Source organism: Ranitomeya variabilis, chromosome 4 (assembly GCF_051348905.1).
Source record: "Ranitomeya variabilis isolate aRanVar5 chromosome 4, aRanVar5.hap1, whole genome shotgun sequence".
Taxonomy (NCBI): domain Eukaryota; kingdom Metazoa; phylum Chordata; class Amphibia; order Anura; family Dendrobatidae; genus Ranitomeya; species Ranitomeya variabilis.
In genome coordinates, this window is record NC_135235.1 from 115,307,920 (window position 1) to 115,327,939 (window position 20,020).

Sequence of the window (20,020 nt, forward strand, 5' to 3'; positions counted from 1 at the left end):
TATGTGAGGGCTCATACTGTATATTGGGGCTCATACTGTATATAGGGAGACATGTTGGGCTCACACTGGATATAAGTGGCTATGTGACAGCTCATTCTGTAGATAGAGAACTTATGTGGACGCTCATACCTCTTATGGGGGGCTGTGTGTGGACTCATACTGTATATAAGGGAGATGTCAGCATACGTAACCTAGTGACAGGTTACCTTTATTCCCATATAACCTATGACCATGACCTTTCAGCCCCATGTGACAGAGTTCTGGAATGCTGTATATATGATGCCCTGTAAGGTAAAAAAAATATAGGTTTTATTATACTCACCTACTGGGCAGTCCGGTCCGATGGGCACCGCTGGTCTTGTTCCAGTCCTCCTCTCTTCTTGCGATGACGTTCTACTTCCCTGCTTTGTTTGGATGACGCATCCTACGCCATCCACACAGGGTTCCCCATTGTGCTCCTGCGCAGGCGCACTTCTGTTTGCCCTGCTGAGGGCAGAGCACAATACTAAAATGCGCATGCGTCGGCGCTCTTTGGCCTTTCCCCACACGTGCGCAGCACTTTGCTCTGCCCTTATCAGGGCAGAGAAAAGCCCAGACACCCTTATATGGATTACCAGAAAGTCTCAAAACAAGGAACTATATTTAAAATATATCTTTATTCAAGCAAAATACATAGGAGTAGCAACATATAATAAAATACATAAAAATTGCATTAATAATAAAATCAATCAATGGATCCAACCACAGGACAAAGATAAGTGCATATAATATGCCGGCCAAGGTAAAAATATATATATATATATATATAAATCCTGATCCTCACTGCCCAAAATAGAAAACAACCCGAAAAAAGTGCAAGATGTGCTGTGATCATATATTAATCACACAATAAATCACATAAATCGTGTAGTGCACTTACTCTGCAGCATTATGCTGAAAGTGCAATAGTGCTTAAAAATATCTGTGCAAAATAACAACAATAGGAAAAGAAAGTGCAATGTGCCACAGTCCTCAGCTCAATCAGTACCATGTGAGGACAATAATATGTGCTATGAGCTTGGAGGGGGACTATAAAGATGTAACCAAAATATACCTTATCGGATGGCCGAGTCCTGGGTAAACGCACCCCAACGCGCGTTTCGGACACTTCCTTCGTCAGGGGGACCCCCTGACGAAGGAAGTGTCCGAAACGCGCGTTGGGGTGCGTTTACCCAGGACTCGGCCATCCGATAAGGTATATTTTGGTTACATCTTTATAGTCCCCCTCCAAGCTCATAGCACATATTATTGTCCTCACATGGTACTGATTGAGCTGAGGACTGTGGCACATTGCACTTTCTTTTCCTATTGTTGTTATTTTGCACAGATATCTTTAAGCACTATTGCACTTTCAGCATAATGCTGCAGAGTAAGTGCACTACACGATTTATGTGATTTATTGTGTGATTAATATATGATCACAGCACATCTTGCATTTTTTTCGGGTTGTTTTCTATTTTGGGCAGTGAGGATCAGGATTTATATATATATATATATTTTTACCTTGGCCGGCATATTATATGCACTTATCTTTGTCCTGTGGTTGGATCCATTGATTGATTTTATTATTAATGCAATTTTTATGTATTTTATTATATGTTGCTACTCCTATGTATTTTGCTTGAATAAAGATATATTTTAAATATAGTTCCTTGTTTTGAGACTTTCTGGTAATCCATATAAGGGTGTCTGGGCTTTTCTCTCTCACGAGGTGGCGGTTGTCACCAACCTACACAGTATACTTAAATATTGGTGATTTTACTATTGGAAATAATATATGACATATATCTTTGATACTTCTGGTGTTACTGTGTTCTAATTCCCTTAGCAGGGCAGATAGAAGTGCGCCTTCACAGGAGCGCGATGGGGAGCACTGTGTGGATGATTTAGGACACGTCATCCACACGAAGCAAAGCCCCTACATGACCGTTAATATTATATATTATATGATATTGCTATATAGACCTACTGTCTCCTTCCCCATAATCCTGTAGATTGTAAGCCCGCAAGGGCAGGGTCCTCTTCCCGCTGTACCAGTCAGTCATTGTTAGTTTTGTTTACTGTAAGTGATATTTGTATTTGGATGTAACCCCTTCTCATGTACAGCACCATGGAATTAATGGTGCTATATAAATAAACAATAATAATAATAATAATAATATTGCTATTTTATTTTAATATGAATTGAAATAAATATGTTAATAATATTGAGCAGAATTAATTTCAGCCTATTGCTTTGGCCTCAACGACAGTCATGGTCTGCCACGTGGCACCCATACTATGTGCACAGACATCAGATGTTATATACAGGATAATATGTGACTGATGTAACTGTTGGTACTCATAATACAATATACAACAGTCACATATTTTCCAGTACATACCATCTGATGCCTGTAGTCACACTATATCATATACCAGTCATATATTCTCCTGTACACTGGATTTGGTATACTGTGTGCACATCTGATGTATATACAGATGATATATCACTGATATCTCATATACCAGTCACATATTATCTTGTATCCATATTACTAAATGTAACCAGGTCTACTACACAGGAAGGATACAACTGTATGTCAATTATATTCTGCTATATAGAATCCTCCTATTAAATTTTTTCCCCCCTAATTCTGTGTAGAGGTTAGAGTAGTGTCAGTGTGTTAATATACTCACCGGGCAGCATCTTCTCCGGTATCCAGCACCGCTCTGCTTCTCCTCTCAGGGACATCTTCACTCTTCAGACTTTGGCTCACACTATGCTTTATAGGTGCTTCTCACAAAATTAGAATATCATGAAAAAGTTAATTTATTTCAGTTCTTCAATACAAAAAGTGAAACTCATATATTATATAGAGTCATTACAAACAGAGTGATCTACTTCAAGTGTTTATTTCTGTTAATGTTGATGATTCTGGCTTACAGCCAGAGAAAACCCAAAAGTCATTATCTCAGTAAATTAGAATACTTTATAACACCAGCTTGAAAAATGATTGTAAAATCCGAAATGTTGGTCTACTGAAATGTATGTTCAGTAAATGCACTCAATACTTGGTCTGGGCTCCTTTTGCATCAATTACTGCATCAATGCAGTGTGGCATGGAGGTGATCAGTCTGTGGCACTGCTGAGGTGTTATGGAAGCCCAGGTTGCTTTGACATCAGCCTTCAGCTCGTCTGCATTGTTGGGTCTGGTGTCTCTCATCTTCCTCTTGACAATGCTCCATAGATTCTCTGGGGTTAAGGTCAGACGAGTTTGATGATATTCTAATTTTGTGAGAAGCACCTGTATGTGACCTGGAAGTCTCTTTACAATGTAAGTCTATGGATCCTCATTTTGGGCCTTGTTCTCATGCTCCATAGACGTATATTGTAAAAGCCACTTATGGGTCACAGAGCACAGTGTGACCCATAGAGTCTGAATAGCCATCAGGTGACTTAGAAGAGGAGCGGCGCTGGATACTGGAGAAGACTGTGATCTGTGAGTACATTAACATACTGACGCTGCGATCTGTGAGTATCTTATCACACTGACGCTGCACTAAACTAACATTTACACAAGTTTAAAGAAAAAAGTTAATTAATGACTGCTTCTTAAGGTGGACTACTGTTTTGTCTGTTTTATATTGGAGGTGAATACATATGAATCAATTCTATGAGGACAACATGCAACTTCCAAGCCACACACTTTTTTTTCCCCCAACACTGTTTTCTGGGCTCTAGATGATTTTCTTCAGGGACTCTGTGTGATGGCATGTTACTGAATCATGGTAGTGCACTGTGCACACAGTCACGATTCCCCGGAGTTGCCAGCATAGTGATCACAAGTATGAGTTTGCATACTTGCGATGTTCACGAGCCACTAGAGTCTCAAGGATGGGCCGCTGCTAATGGGCCACTGCTGTGTGCTTGCCCCCCAGGCCAAAATTTGCCAGCCAGCACCTGAAGATGATGACATCAAACATACTTCAAGACGCACAAAGAAATGGATGGAAACAAAGGTCTGGAGAGTTCTGAAGTGGCAGCAATAAGTCTGGATGTAAATCCCATTGAACACCTGCTGTTGGGAAAAGGCGCCTTCAAATATGAGAGACCTGGAGCAGTTTGCCAAAGAGTGATCCAAAATTCCAGCTGAGAGGTGTAAGAAGCTTGTTGATGGTTATAGGAAGTTATTGATTGCAGTTATTTATTCCAAACAGTGTGCAACCAAAAATTAAGTTGAGGGTGCCAGCAATTTGGTCCGGTCTCTTTTTTAATGGAGTTTTTTTAAATTATGTGCAATTTGACCTTTTTTCTGTTTTTTTTTTTGTTTTGTTCCAATACACATAAAGGAAATAAATGTTTATAACAAAACATGTGTAATTGTAATAATTCTTCATTTTCCGGAACAATTTCAAGGGTGCCCGCACTTTCGGCCATGGCTGTATATATAATAACAATATAAGAAAAATATTGCATTATAAGACGCTTTTGCACACATGTGATCATGGGTGTGGGGGGTTTCTAGCATTTGTAACAATTTGCTGTATCCAATTATGTACATCCGTTTATAAACCCTCCATAGACTTTATTACACAGGATTATACTGGATCTCATTGGCTGCAGGGCACTTTCTACAATGTTGTGACATCACAGGATCGGCGCCATGGTCACCTCTGCCTGGATATTATGACATCATGAAGGATATATAAGCAGACGCTCGCCCGGAACTCCTTTGAGGGTTATAGAAGGAGCTGAGAGTGAGTACATGTGTCTTATACTCCTGTCCTGGCCTTATTATTTCCCATTTCCTAGCTATATAACTTTCTGATCTCTTATGACAAGCTTCCCCTATTTCCCCATTCTCATATCCCATACATTTTTTAATTAGAAAACCTTATATTTGTTAATTAGCTCGTTATGGGAATATTTACTATTGATAAAAATGGTATTTAAGATCAGACTATTTATATGGAAACCTCTCTATTTGTCCCATTCAAGATATTGCGTTAATTTCTATTTGAAAAATGAAGAGCGAAAATCAGAGAGCGATTCATGTAAGACTGAAATAAGAAAGTCATGTAATTCAGAATAGTGACTGTAATGCTGTCTCTATACGTGTCTAATAATGAATTTCTGATGTCCGTTCTTTAAACAGTATGTTAAAACAGTTGTTTTGTAACAGTATTGTATATTTATATAATCTCCTGAAGAAGTCCATGTTTGACTTTGAAACGCGTTGAGATTGTGAATCAGGCTGGAGTCACACATACCGTATAAAGAAAAATAAATTGGTCCGTATTTTACGGTCGAGAATCGCAGAAATGTTCCCGAACAGTGATCCGTGTGTCATCCGTGTGCAGTGCGAGGATGCGATTTTCTCGCATCTAAGCATCCGTGTGACATCCGTATGGTATCTGTAGCGCCCCCACTGCCGCAGGGCCGAGGGGTACCCGGTACCGGGCCTGTGAGTCTCTGCTCTGGGGTTGTCACGGTGGCTAGGCCCCGGTCCGTGACCCTGCCGAGGGGCGTACAGTGATAGATACGATATGGACGATGGTGGTGAGGTTGTAGTGGTGCGGTGCAGTAAATAACGAGGACACCAGGTTGCAGTCTCTTTACCTCTTTACTGAAGATCTCTGGGTCCTCAGTCCAGAATACGGTTCACCAGGCGGCGCAAGTCCGGCCGGTCCGATGGCACCTCCAGAGTTCTCTTCACAGGTGGAAATCGGTGCCTTCCTTCTAGCGCTAGGTGTTGTGGTCCTTCCCTGCTGTGCTTACAGAAAGTCCCCACAACTGTTGTGTCTGTTTCTTAAGTTCCCTCACAACTCGATTAGATGATGTTCTGCTAATCCTCCGTACCTCCCTGGTGTTCTGGTTGGGACGGCACCCGTTTGACGGGTAGGCTCGGAGCTCTTCCGGGACCCTAGAGTCGCCCCTCTCCACAAGTTGCCCCCCAAGACTGCATAGGTGATTAAAGTTAGACAGCCCGCCTTAGACTGACTGTCCTGCCGCTGTTTGGAGTATTGCTTGAAGCTGAATGTTATGATACTCCCTCGGCGTTCCGGCCACCGGTTGTGCGCCTCAGTAGGATGTTGCTTCGGTCTTACAGCACGACTCCTACTGGTATTTCTCCTTTTGCGTGATCTCGTTTCTCACTCAGCACAATCTATCTCACTTCTATTCCTTCCTTGGGCACCGCCGCTACCCGGAGCAGGCGCGGTCCCGTTACGTTCGTTCAAGTTGCCAAGCCTCTGCCAGGATCCCACCCCTGACAGAGACCCTACTGTATCTTCCCCCACAACACCCTCTGCCACAAGGTGTTGCCTGGTTCCAACCCAGTCAGCTTTCTGATCTAACTTCCTGCCTGACCCCCAGTTTACCCACTATGGTGGGGAGTGGCCTAGTGAATAGAACCCTTAGCTCCCCCCGGAGGCCCGGCTGTGAAATGTATTGGTGTCTGTGATACCTGATCAGATGAACTCCTTCAGTGCCATCAGACGCACCATAGCTCCCCTTAGCGGCGGAGCCACAGTACTGCAACGACCAGGACTCTGGGGCGCTGCACTCCCCCCTGGTTAAACACAGTACTCCGGGACTGGGAAGAAAACAACAATACAAGTTAGCAAAAAGACATACAGTTTTGTTGAGTGCAATAACAATAAGCATATTTAAACAGGCTTCCCTTTATGGGAGGTGAGGACACTTGAACGTTACAAAACATGGTTAAATATCATAGCAACATGCTATAAATAACTGGCTTCTACCCAACCGGGTATTCTACTAAGTGCAAAATTGTTGAACAATAATTTAACATTGCCTTTAAGGACATACACTCTGAATCCACTAAAGACCTTCTTATAATCACATTATAAGGCAATTTAACTTTTCCATTCTCCTTCTTAAAATCTGCAGGACCGCCTGTCCTAACGGCACCAGACCTACTGCCTCTCCCTTCTATGCAGGACCGCCCCGTTCAGCCCGGGCCTACTGCCTTTTCAACAACTATACACAGTATAGAACATAACATTACTTTCAGTTTAAGAGCACCGAGCCATTTTTACCTGACTCCTCTGAGGACTCAGGGTTCACCTTCTATCCCCACTATCTATCAACATTATCAAAAACGGTTTCTTTTATCGAACATTAATTCTTCTCATTTTCTTCCTCACTAATATGCATGCTGGACACCACGTCTACCCCTACGGGCCCACTGCATCCTTCTTCTAGCTTTCACTTTCTGTCAGAGAACATCATCAGCATTTCTTTACAATTAACTAGTTGGATACATATAACTTTCTCATAAAAAAACATTATCATCACCATTTATGTGCATCAAATGAACATCCCCTTTAAGAGGGGACCAAGTCTCTATGAGGTAGCACGTCTTCTCAAGCTACCAGTCCATACTCAACAAAGGTTCCGGTGTGGTATCTTCACAAAGAGTCCTTTTTGAAGTAAAACCAGTAGGGAGCACCTTTAATAAGGTGCAAACTATGTACAAAAAGTTTGTATCATGCACTGTTCATGATTGCGGCAGTTCTGGAAACTTTGTGCAAAACTTTAGAAAAATCAAACAAAACAATAGGAATCCCAGGTCAACAAGGAATCCCTTTAAAAGTTAACCCTGGACGGGTTCAGCAGCAAAATCAGGAAACAAACAAGCAGTTAAGAACTATGTACATATTCATAAGAGTAGTATTATCTTACTCATTTGGCGCAGAAGGTGGTTTCCTCCCGGGCCTCACCAGACCAATGGGTCGCGCTGCTGATCCAGGAAGTGGTTCTGGTCCCAGCAACGACAGGATCCCTCGCCGCGATGCTCTTTTCACCGAGGATCCTGCACGCCCCCAAGGCACATGGTGGGTCCGGGTTCTCTGCTGCTCCGCCGGGTCAGGTTCCATTGCCTTTTTGGCGGGAGGCTCATCTTCGGATGTTACAGCGGCGGCCTGGAGCGCAACGCACCGCTGGACGCCCCGCGCCATCCAGCCAGTGTCGCCTGTTGCCCTCCTCCACCTGGTATAAGTCACGGCATCACCGGGCTCCAGGTCACGAGCAAACCTTCCTCCGCAGGGCTCGACCTCCTCCCGATCCACGTGGACTTGTAGCGGCTCCCCGATCTCCTGTATAACCCCTCTTCCATGTCGGGGGTTGGAGGAGACCACCACACCCCAGTGGGACGATGGGACCTCCGCGACGGTGGTCAGATCAACCAGGGTTGCCGGTTGCGGTCGGTTTCGCCATGCAGCCACCAAGCGCCGCAGGTGTTCGGCCTCTGGCACAATCTTCAGGCCTGGTGTCTGCAGCGCACCTTCAGCCGCGGCCGGGTTGGGAGGAGCAGGGGACACCGGAGTCAAACGGACCTCCGTGGGCTGGCCCAGCCGAGCGAGCACGCGGGCATCAGCCTCCAAGCGGCGTGCTATCTGGCGGGCCTCGGCTGCAGCTACACACTCCTCAGACGGTGGCAAGGGGGATCGGCCCATCGGTAGCTCCGTGAGGGTCAGTCCCCGCAACTTTGGCGCATCTGGGGCTGTGTCGGGCGGTGCAGCCTCAGGCTGGATCGGGTCAGTCCCACGCGGTGTTCTCGGTGTCGCCATCTTTTCTCCTTCTCCAGTGTCCTCTTCCCGCGGTCTCTTTCGTGGGCGGCCCCGTCTCCATGGTCTCCATCGTCCAAACAGGATCAGGAGGCGGACCTCGGCTGTTGACGGACACGTCCTCAGGACACAGAAATATTTAGACTGGGCGGCCATGATTTTTCCGCGCTCTTCGGCTGGTCTACGCCTACTTCACGCCCCTCTTCTCTTCCTGTGCTCTCATCAGCGCTGTAATGGTGGCGGATTTTGGCGGTAAATGGCACAGCACAGTCCTTGCAATAAAGTACAGTCCAAGCACAATAAATCACAGTAAATCACAGTTCCAAGGCACACATGACCTGATTCTTCAGGCTTAAGTAGATCCTGTTCGTGATGCCAAGTTGTAGCGCCCCCACTGCCGCAGGGCCGAGGGGTACCCGGTACCGGGCCTGTGAGTCTCTGCTCTGGGGTTGTCACGGTGGCTAGGCCCCGGTCCGTGACCCTGCCGAGGGGCGTACAGTGATAGATACGATATGGATGATGGTGGTGAGGTTGTAGTGGTGCGGTGCAGTAAATAACGAGGACACCAGGTTGCAGTCTCTTTACCTCTTTACTGAAGATTTCTGGGTCCTCAGTCCAGAACACGGTTCACCAGGCGGCGCAAGTCCGGCCGGTCCGATGGCACCTCCAGAGTTCTCTTCACAGGTGGAAATCGATGCCTTCCTTCTAGCGCTAGGTGTTGTGGTCCTTCCCTGCTGTGCTTACAGAAAGTCCCCACAACTGTTGTGTCTGTTTCTTAAGTTCCCTCACAACTCGATTAGATGATGTTCTGCTAATCCTCCGTCCCTCCCTGGTGTTCTGGTTGGGACGGCACCCGTTTGACGGGTAGGCTCGGAGCTCTTCCGGGACCCTAGAGTCGCCCCTCTCCACAAGTTGCCCCCCAAGACTGCATAGGTGATTAAAGTTAGACAGCCCGCCTTAGACTGACTGTCCTGCCGCTGTTTGGAGTATTGCTTGAAGCTGAATGTTATGATACTCCCTCGGCGTTCCGGCCACCGGTAGTGCGCCTCAGTAGGATGTTGCTTCGGTCTTACAGCACGACTCCTACTGATATTTCTCCTTTTGCGTGATCTCGTTTCTCACTCAGCACAATCTATCTCGCTTCTATTCCTTCCTTGGGCACCGCCGCTACCCGGAGCAGGCGCGGTCCCGTTACGTTCGTTCAAGTTGCCAAGCCTCTGCCAGGATCCCACCCCTGACAGAGACCCTACTGTATCTTCCCCCACAACACCCTCTGCCACAAGGTGTTGCCTGGTTCCAACCCAGTCAGCTTTCTGATCTAACTTCCTGCCTGACCCCCAGTTTACCCACTATGGTGGGGAGTGGCCTAGTGAATAGAACCCTTAGCTCCCCCCGGAGGCCCGACTGTGAAATGTATTGGTGTCTGTGATACCTGATCAGATGAACTCCTTCAGTGCCATCAGACGCACCATAGCTCCCCTTAGCGGCGGAGCCACAGTACTGCAACGACCAGGACTCTGGGGCGCTGCATATCCGTATGGCGAGATTTTCTCACTGGCTTGCAAAATGGACATATAATGGATCCTGGCCCAGAAAATCATGAATAAATAATGTGTAAGACTATTTATTGGCTCCACAAGTTCCATCCTACAAGGGAAAAAAATAGTGTGGGCTCCCGTGCAATTTTCTTCGCCAGAGAGGGAAAGCCAATGGTCTGGGCCGATATTTGTAGCCTGGGAAGGGGTTAATATTTATGGATCTTACCAGTCTATGAATATCAGCCTGCAGCTGTATATTTAGCTTTTATTGGCTATTCTAATAGGGGGACTCCCCCAAAAAAATGGCGTGGGGTCCCCCTATAGGTGACATTAAGCCTGGTTAATAATGGAGAAGTGTCAATAAGACACCTATCCATTATTAATCCAATAGTATAAAAGGGTTAAAAAATACACACAAATTAAGAATAAAGTCTTTTAATGAAATAATTAAACACACAGGTTTTCCATCTTTATGGCACTCTCAATCCAAGCGAAGCCCTCGTTCTTCTGTAACAAATCGCAAATACAAAAGGAGCAATATCCCACACCTGTCCGCCATACAGTCAAGTCCCACACTGCAATCCATCTCAAGGGGTTAAATAGTTAACAACCCGGAGCAGTGCTAATGCTACCGCCCCGACTGTAAACCACTGTGTAATGAATGAAAAACTGCCTGTGCAGCCTCCCCGCCTAACCGGACATGAACTCTCTTTTTCTTTTTCCCACGCTGCTGAGCTGACCTCAGGTCAGGCTGTGAGTCGGCGCATGCTCAGTGACATCAGCGGTAGTCACTGAGACTGTGCAGTGGCCCCACCTGACCCGAGGTGAACTCGACAGCATGGGAAAAAGTTCCGAAACTTTACCACGCTCGAGAGTTCATGTCCGGTCAGACAGGGAGGCTGCGCAGGCAGCTTTTCATTCATTACACTGTTTCCGGTTGTAAACTATTTAACCCCTTGAGATGGATTGCAGCGTGGGACTTGACTGTACGGCAGACAGGTATGGTAAAGTACTGTAGTGGGACTCTCTGACCTTTCCCGCTGCTTGCGCACTGCAGTACTTTGCTCTGCCCTCAACAGGGCAGATAATGTACACCTGCACAGGAGCCGCGACAGGAAGCAAAGAGCACGTCATCGTATAAAGATGTGAGGCGCCGGATCGCGATACCCATCGGACCGGACCGCACCAGGACCGCCCCTGGGTGAGTGTAATCTAACTTGTTTTTCTTATCTTTCAGGTCATAAGGGGGCTTATCTACAGCTTTACAGAATGCTGTAGATAGGCCCCTCATGGCGGTGGCCGCAGCTTATTGGGCCAAAATTAGGTGACAGATTCCCTTTAATGTCACCTTACAATAGCAAGGTGACATTAACCCCCTTATTACCCCATATGCCACCGCTACAGGGAAATAATAAGAGAGAGGCTAAGTGCCAGATTTGGCGCATCTTACAGATGCACCTTTTCTGGGGTGGCTGGGCATATGTTTTTAGCCAGGGGGCCCACCGGCTCCCTGGGATCACATCACGCTTAAATACTGCTGTCAGCAACTGAAAGTGGCACTAAATAAGTTACCAGTAGCACTAAATAAGTTACCAGTAGCAATCGGTGGGCACGCCAATCACTACTGATAGAGGCAGATGACATCTATATAATATAGCCATCTGCCCTTGGTGGGGTCGGCTCTGCTTCAGAGACCCCTCCAAAGTCCCTGACACCCTGCATGATGAATGTATCTGTCATGGGGCATTAAAGGATTAAATCTACATAGCTACACAGCCCCCCGGAATACGCACCACTCTGTGTGACATCAGGGCAGATTTAGCAATGCAGTGATGCCAGTTTGCCCTCATTTGTTTAACACAAATAAATATGGAAAAATGAATAAACTTCAGAGATTCACAATAAGCAACTGATTTATAGATATATTCCACGTTTTATACCTGAAGAAGTAGGAAATAAAGTCAGATGCCACCCTGAGTTGTCAGGAGATGCCTCCCAGAGTTGTCAGCAGATGCTGCCCTGAGTTGTCAGCAGATGCTGGGTCACATACCTGGCGTGATGTTTATTGACTATGAATGCTGTGTGGGGCACGGACTGGCGCTCCGCTCATAGACTGCGCTAGTATTAATAAATCTATCTTGTGCGATAATGTAACAGCCCATTGATTATCCAGTGTAATGGAAGCCTATGAGTATGTGATGTACAGGACAATGTAAGACGCTGAAATATTTCATGGACTTCTTACACTTTTTTTTTTTTTTTTTTACTTTTACAGCCCGCTGTGATTAACATCCCATGTAAGTATTAAGATTCTCACACTTATTTATACCTCGCTGTGTCCCCCAGCGCCCTGCTCCGATCTGTGCAGTGCAGGGACTGAGGTTTTCCATAGCAGGTGTGATCTGCTGACGTAACCTCAGACGCACAGGGGCAGGCTGCATGGTGGAGCAGGAAGCCGATAGCAACATTGTGATCATGATTGGGGTGATGAGGAACAGGAAGCCGATAGTAACATTGTGATGATGATTGGGGTGATGGGGAACAGGAAGCCGATAGTAACATTGTGATGATGATTGGGGTGATGTGGAACAGGAAGCCGATAGTAACATTGTGATGATGGTTGGGGTGATGGGGAACAGGAAGCCGCTAAATCTTCTGGGTAATTTCGCAATGCATCTCTGGGAACGGAAGATGGTGGCAGGCGCGAGCGCATCATCAAACGACGGAGGGTGAGAATAGCAGTTTTTTTGTTTTTTTTATTATTTTTAACATTAGATCTTTTTACTATTGATGCTGCATAGGCAGCATCAATAGTAAAAAGTTGGGGACACACAGGGTTAATAGCAGCGGTAACGGAGTGCGTTACCCACGGCATAACGTGGTCCGTTACCGCTGGCATTAACCCTGTGTGAGCGGTGACCGGAGGGGAGTATGGAGCGGGCGCCGGGCACTGACTGGACGGAAGTAGGGAGGGACTAATCGGACTGTGCCCATCGCTGATTGGCCGCGGCAGCCATGACAGGCAGCTGGCGAGACCAATCAGCGACGCGGGATTTCCGTGACGGAAGTTGCCGACAGAAAGACGGAAGTACCCCTTAGACAATTATATATAGATGGAGCTAGTAACTAGAGATGAGCGAATATGTTCAGCTCCCTCCTTATTCAGCAAGCTCTAGTGCTCACCGAAGAAGCTGCAGTGGGTACCCGGATGCCTGGAGCACTCCGATAATCAGGTGTCCGGCGCCGCAGCTGCATGTGTCGTGGCTGTGTGACAGTCACAACACACATGTATCCGTATGACAGACATATGGCTTTACCTTTCTCACTGCTTTTCCACATTGAATTTAATGGCTCAATGGTCTGAAATAAGGAAAATGTGTGCGTATTTGTCACAAGCTGGACGGATAGTCCATGTGGTGGCCGAGTTTTTCTCGCACCCATAGACTTGCATTGGCGAGTCTCAGACGATATACGCGTACAATCGCACCATGCTGTGATTTTACACGCACATCGAATACTGGGCCGAGTGCTATGCAATGTTTTCTCACAAAGCACTCGCCTGTATTCTGCACTAGTGTGACTCCAGCCTAACATGTCAGCTTTGGGGCAAATTGTGGATCACACTCATTCATTGACTGACTACTAGGAGAAACTTGAAATATTGCTATCAGTTTTTTGGTTTTTTTTGCATACAAGAGAAATGGATGACATACTGATGGTAAAAATGGACAAGGACCTCCCCCCAAAAAGATGAATATTGGAAGCAGCGCACTAATGAAAATTAGTTTGGTTTTGTGCAGATGAGAAAAACAATGACACGTGAACACGGCCTAAAAATAAGTCGTCCGGTGCAACTGAGGGTCTGTTATTAACTACTTTAATAAATCTAATTGTAAACTGTTTGTCTTTCAGCTGCAGATGTGATTCACAGGTAAGAGTCTTCCTCCTCATTGTACAGTGTGTGGTGCGCATGCGCCACCTCGGCTCCATCCTACGGGGGCATCTCAGGGATGGAGGGTCCGTCGGACGGATCCCCAGCAATCAGCAGCTTATTCCCAACAATAACTACGTTGGGACATCTATTTGTATTGTTCAAATCAATTACCAGTGTTAGGAAAAGTCCTAGTATAACCCTTACCTAATATACACATTGATGTGTTTCCTTGTACTATAGGGCTGACAGTAGATTACTGCAGATAGCGATTCAGAGGAGTGAAGTGATTGAAGTCATCACAAATATGTAAGTGATAAATGTAACGATCTAATAAAGGAAACCTGACAGATTCCATAATAATAAAGATGGTTCCTTATCTCTGACGACTGATTCATGTTATTCTGGTAGAGATGATTCACTGTAAACCCGTCTACACACTATCTATCTCCACAGAGAGCCGCCATGTATTGGGGACCAGTCATGTATCATCTTTTACAGTACAAAGATGCCATTTTATGGGACAGAAACAGTACAGGAATTATTATTGAAAGAAGCAGTCCCCCATTAAAGTTTTTATCTTCTTAATACATTGCAGTCATCATATTATATGCCACGTTGTACTTACAATTGCTCACTTTGCCTTTCTACCCAGTTACTTATTCTCTTTTCTCTGCCCTATGTAGAAACGGGGACTATCTTATCTCTGCATTACTCATTCCCCTCTGAAAGTTCTGACCCAGTTGCTCCGCTATTCCCCCTGCCATAGACAGTTGCAGTGACTCATGACTTGTGCAGGGAAAATTGACCTCATGTTTCTACATAGAGCTTAATAGCTAATTAATTAGTTAATTCAGCTAGTCAGTTTTTAATCATGTGATGTCATAGACCTAATGAAATACAGAAGAATTAGCTGGTAAAAAGGCAAAATGAGCAATTGTAAGTACACAGTGCTATATAATATGATGACTGCAATAAATTAAGAGAATACACAGTCTGATGGGAGGAGGAGTGCTTGTTTAACAAAATGAAGTACCAGCAGCAAACACACATGAGCCACTATTGTAGTATGGCTTCTTTAGAAAGAAATGACGTGGGATTTCTGTAGGGATATGTATGCGGAGCCCATCTGATAGGTTTCCCAGTGAACAGGACTGAGCAGCTTGCAGTGTAGTACAATGTATGGAGGCTGCAGAAGACAAAATCCCAAATAACTGCAATATTGCTAATTTTTTTTTGCTATCAATGTTTACAATATTTACTATCTGGTACATAGTTAGAAAATCAGTAAAATAAACTAATTATGTCTGGAATAAACAATCATCTATTGTAAATTTAATGAAGTAAAATAATATGGACCACGTGATCTTTTTCTGCCAGTAATCTTCTAGATCCCTAGGTATCCTCAAAGAAATGCCGTCTATTGGCAGCTGCTGACAGACAGAAATTTAGCACATAGCGCATGCTCCCACCGCCATATACATCGGTCAACTGCCATCTGATTTTTTTTATCGAATAGCACTCAGTCTAATATTAGGCTACGGTCACACTAGCAGTATTTGGTCAGTATTTTACATCAGTATTTGTAAGCCAAAACCAGGAGTGGAACAAACAGAGGGGAAAGTTATAATAGAAACACGTCATCAAGTCTGTATTTTTGACCCACTCCTGGTTTTGGCTAACAAATACTATGAAAATGATTTTTTTTTTTTAAACTGACAGAATGTGTTACTGAACAAAATCACAGGAGGCTGTGATTTCACTCTGAAATCAGATGTGACTCACCCATTCAAGTCTATGCTTGAGTGGAAAACCTCAGACTGCACTCGGACGACAGCTGAGTGCAGTCCGATTTCCGCAGACTCGCACAATAGAAAAGATGGAGAACTCTTGTTCTCATCTTCTCCTCATAGTGTGGTCCTATTCTCTCATCCAAGAGTCGGATCACACTATGCCGACATTCGGGTCAGAGTGTCATTAGTATAATCAGCCCGATTCTCCTGGATGAGAGAATCTATGATCATGTGACCCTGGAATTAACGGTAATCTATCACGAAGTTTTTGCTCGCGCATCTAAAAGCAACAATTCCAGCAATGTATCACTTACTGGGTTGCTTGCTGCAGTTTTAATAACATCCCTGTTTTCTCTGCTGCAGATCTACCATTGTTCTGAATGCTGAGCCCTGTTTAACCCCGCTCACACCACTGATTGGCCGCTTTCTGTGTACACTGTACCTAGGCAAAAGACTGCAAATCATGGGTGTGTGCAGAGTTACACAGAGCTCATGCGTATGGAGGACTACATGGCAGCAAGTTTACTAGTCCTTTATTGATAATCTCCTGCTAATAAAAGTGATTTTAACAAAACTACAGCAAGCAGCTCAGTAAGTGACATGTCACTGGAAGCAAGATTTCCATCTCTACATTATGCTGCTCTCAGATTAGGTGGCAGACACCTCGTGGCAAATTTTCTTTAAAGAGAATCTGTCACCAACTTTTTGCTATGTAATCTGAAAGTGGCATAATGTAGGGGCAGAGACACTGATTCCAACCATGTATCACTTACTGGACTGCTTTAATAAAATCCCTGTTTTCTCTACTACAGATCTAGTAGTGCTGTGAATGCTGAGCCCTGTATAACCCCGCCCATACCGCTGATTGGCAGCTTTCTGGTAATTTGTACATTGACAAATCAGTGATGGGAATGGAGTTATGCAGAGCAGGACAATTACATGACAAGTGACAACTAGTCCTCTAGTGATAATCTCCTGCTGATAAAACACTGATTTTATTGAACCTAGAGCAAGCAGCCCAGTAAGTGACATCTTTTTGGAATCAGGGTTTCTGACCCTATATCACGCTGCTCCCATAGTAAATAGGAAAACACCTGCTGACAGATTCCCTTTCACAATGGAATATAGTAAATGTAAAACTGTTGGCAAAGAAAGTACCTAGAATGGAGGGAGAAGGGGAGGAATGTACCAAATGTGTCCTGGTCACTAATGCTGGGAACATCTTAATAATTCTGGGCAATAGAAGATTTCAATCTGAGATATATTTTCCATGTACAATAGGGAGGAGAGTATGAAGTCCCTGAAAGAAGAAATACAAGAGACGATCGTCATCCTGGAGGAAATTCTGTAAGGGCTGAGATTTATTGCGCTAATTACAGCAAACGTTCTAGAGGACACAATGTTCTATATTCTTACAGTGTCCCCCACTGTGGACGATCACTTACTGGGGGCTTAGCTACACTTTACCCTGAGTTACAAGGAAACATTAGATCAATGTATGATTTTGGAGGGGCGCTCCACTCTCCTTATTCAGGGTCTTACAGGAAAGATGTATTGTCTGGAGGAGATTAATATTTACATATCGACTAATTTCCCTGTTTGCCCTAAATGTGAGAATTCTGAATGGCTACTTTAGCTGTAGGATTTCTGACGATCATTGGTGCCGTCCCCATCCAGCTTATACTGAGCCTACTTTAAACATGGAGGACATCGCACAATGTTAAGAATTACCGGTTGTTTCGGGTTTTTCTCATGAATCAATAGTACACATAAAAATAAGAAACTTTGCAATCTTTATTATCAGCGACATGTGAACAGAAAGAAGCAGATTCCTCTGACACGACATGATAGAAAGTTGCCTATTTTGGTGCAGGATCGGCAGTCTGTACTCTGCATTCTCAGTATTGGCGAGGGTCCCAGCAGCGTCTGCTCCCCAACAATCATAACGTGACGGAATATCCTAGAAATATCAATACCCTTTAACCCTTTATGTATCATGTTTTCGTTTACCTTCTATACCTCCTATTTATATTGAGTATTTGGGGGGAAGATGCGAAGTAATGTTAGAAAGTCTTATTCTACTCAAGGTAATAGATGCTTAAAAGAAACTTCCAGCAGATGTGGCAGAAAACTCAAAAGTGAATGTAAAGAAGACAGAAAATAATATACAGTAAGGGCAGATAAGATGGAGAATGGGGGTCTTCTCTAAACACCAAACTTCTAGGTTTCTTCTCCCCCTTATAATGAGCTCCCTCTAGTGGCTGCTGCAGGCAGACAGAATGTTACTTTTTAGGGTATGTGCACACGTCAGGATTTTCTGCAGAATTTTCATGAACAAAACCGGACTTTTTCTGCAGGAAATCCGCATGCGTTTTTTTTTCGTGATTTTTTGCGCGTTTTTTGAGCGTTTTGTGCGTTTTTTTCTGGAGCTTCCCAATGCATTAAATAGCGGCAAAAATGCGAAAAATCCGCAAAATTAATGAACATGCTGTGTTTTTTACCGCGATGCGTTTTTTCTGCGAAAAAAACAAACGCATCATGTGCACAAAAATTCTAGAATGCATTAAAAATGATGGGATGCTTATGTATGCGTTTTTTAAGCATTTTTTCCGTGGAAAACGGCCGAAAAAAGCGTGAAAAATTCTGAACGTGTGCACATAGCCTTAAAGTGTAAACTTTGTATTAATTTTTATCTCAGAAATCCATAGGTCACATCAAATTATGCAACTTTGTATTTTGTCTTATCAGCAAAATCTGCTTCTTTCTCCTCCTGGACTGACTCTTTACTCTCAATTCATGGGTATAAGGCTGGCGTCACACTAGGCGTAAGTAAATACGGTCCGTTTTTTACAGCCGTAATACGCAGTAATTGTCCCAAAACACTGTTCCGTATTCAATGCGAGGATGCGATTTTTACGCACAAATTTATCCGTGTGTCATCCGTATGGCATCCGTACGGCGATTTTTTCTCGCAGGCTTGCAAAATGGACATATCATGGATCCATCGGCTCAATTATTCTTAAAAACATATATGCAGTCTATATATAAATATATATATACTAGATGGCAGCCCGATTCTAAAGAATCGGGAGTCTAGAATCCATATATACTTTATTTATTCAAATGTAAGAATAATACAATTAATAAATAATAGTAAGAAAGAACAAAAAATGGCTGCACTCACCAGCTCTTGACAATTCTTGACAGTACGGCACATTTCTGATTGGTCGCTCGCGGCAGGCGGCAACCAATCAGAAAAGTGCCGCACACCACGAAGGCATATATCTTTGTCCACCCTGAGCGGGTGTAGGACGCTGGTGACGTCACTTATCCCTGGACATTATCTCCGGACAAAGCCACGGAGGTTGGCACAAATTGCCGGAAGTAGTATTCTAGGCAATTATATATTAGATTTTAATGTTATCAGTGTTTACCTTTGAACGTTTATATTGTATTGTCCTGTCACCAGCCATGTGTACGATTATCGGCCGAAAGCCTCTCTGGAACCAATAATCACCCCATGTAAAGGTATCTTTATAAGTTAAAGATTCAGAATACTATGACTTTTATCATATCCTGAACAGTCAAGTTTTTTATGAACCATTAAGGTTTTCTGGTTGAAGTAAAAAAAACGAGTGTTTACAGTTTGAAACCATAAAATGTTGAAAAATTATGTCATTCTTGAGTATATCACTCAATGGTGCTCATAAACGTGTCAAATTTGATCTATAATATACTTTAATATACGTTACTTTAATCTTTAATATACTTAAGAACAGGGCCCCAGACATCACACAGGGGGTCTGAAACACCGCACAGTGGTCCAAAATATCGCTGTGCTCTGCCTGGGGCCCCATATGCTGCCTGGGGCCCCTGTGCTCTGCCTGGGGCCCCATGTTCTGCCTGGGGCCCCTGTGCTCTGCCTGGGGCCACTGTGCTCTGCCTGGGGCCCCTGTGCTCTGCCTGGGGCCCCATATGCTGCCTGGGGCCCCTGTGCTCTGCCTGGGGCCCCATAGGCTGCCTGGGGCCCCTGTGCTCTACCTGGGACCACTGTGCTCTGCCTGGGGCCCCATATTCTGCCTGGGACCACTGTGCTCTGCCTGGGGCCCCATATGCTGCCTGGGGCCCCTGTGCTCTGCCTGGGG

General features: G+C 44.6%; 1 protein-coding gene across 3 annotated transcripts in view; it reads left to right on the top strand.

The window, feature by feature from the left end:
• Positions 1–20,020, top strand: part of LOC143770005 (uncharacterized) — a 59,056-nt gene that overhangs the window by 12,076 nt on the left and 26,960 nt on the right. For all 3 annotated transcript variants that reach the window (XR_013214518.1, XM_077259151.1, XM_077259150.1), the window contains exons 2-7: positions 4,646–4,779; positions 5,021–5,076; positions 12,427–12,448; positions 14,064–14,082; positions 14,326–14,391; positions 17,157–17,222. Coding sequence is in view for 2 of the 3 variants with exons in the window: in XM_077259151.1 (XP_077115266.1) it covers positions 5,047–5,076; positions 12,427–12,448; positions 14,064–14,082; positions 14,326–14,391; positions 17,157–17,222 (203 nt within the window). In the remaining variant the exon portion in view is untranslated. The remainder of the gene's footprint in view (positions 1–4,645; positions 4,780–5,020; positions 5,077–12,426; positions 12,449–14,063; positions 14,083–14,325; positions 14,392–17,156; positions 17,223–20,020) is intronic.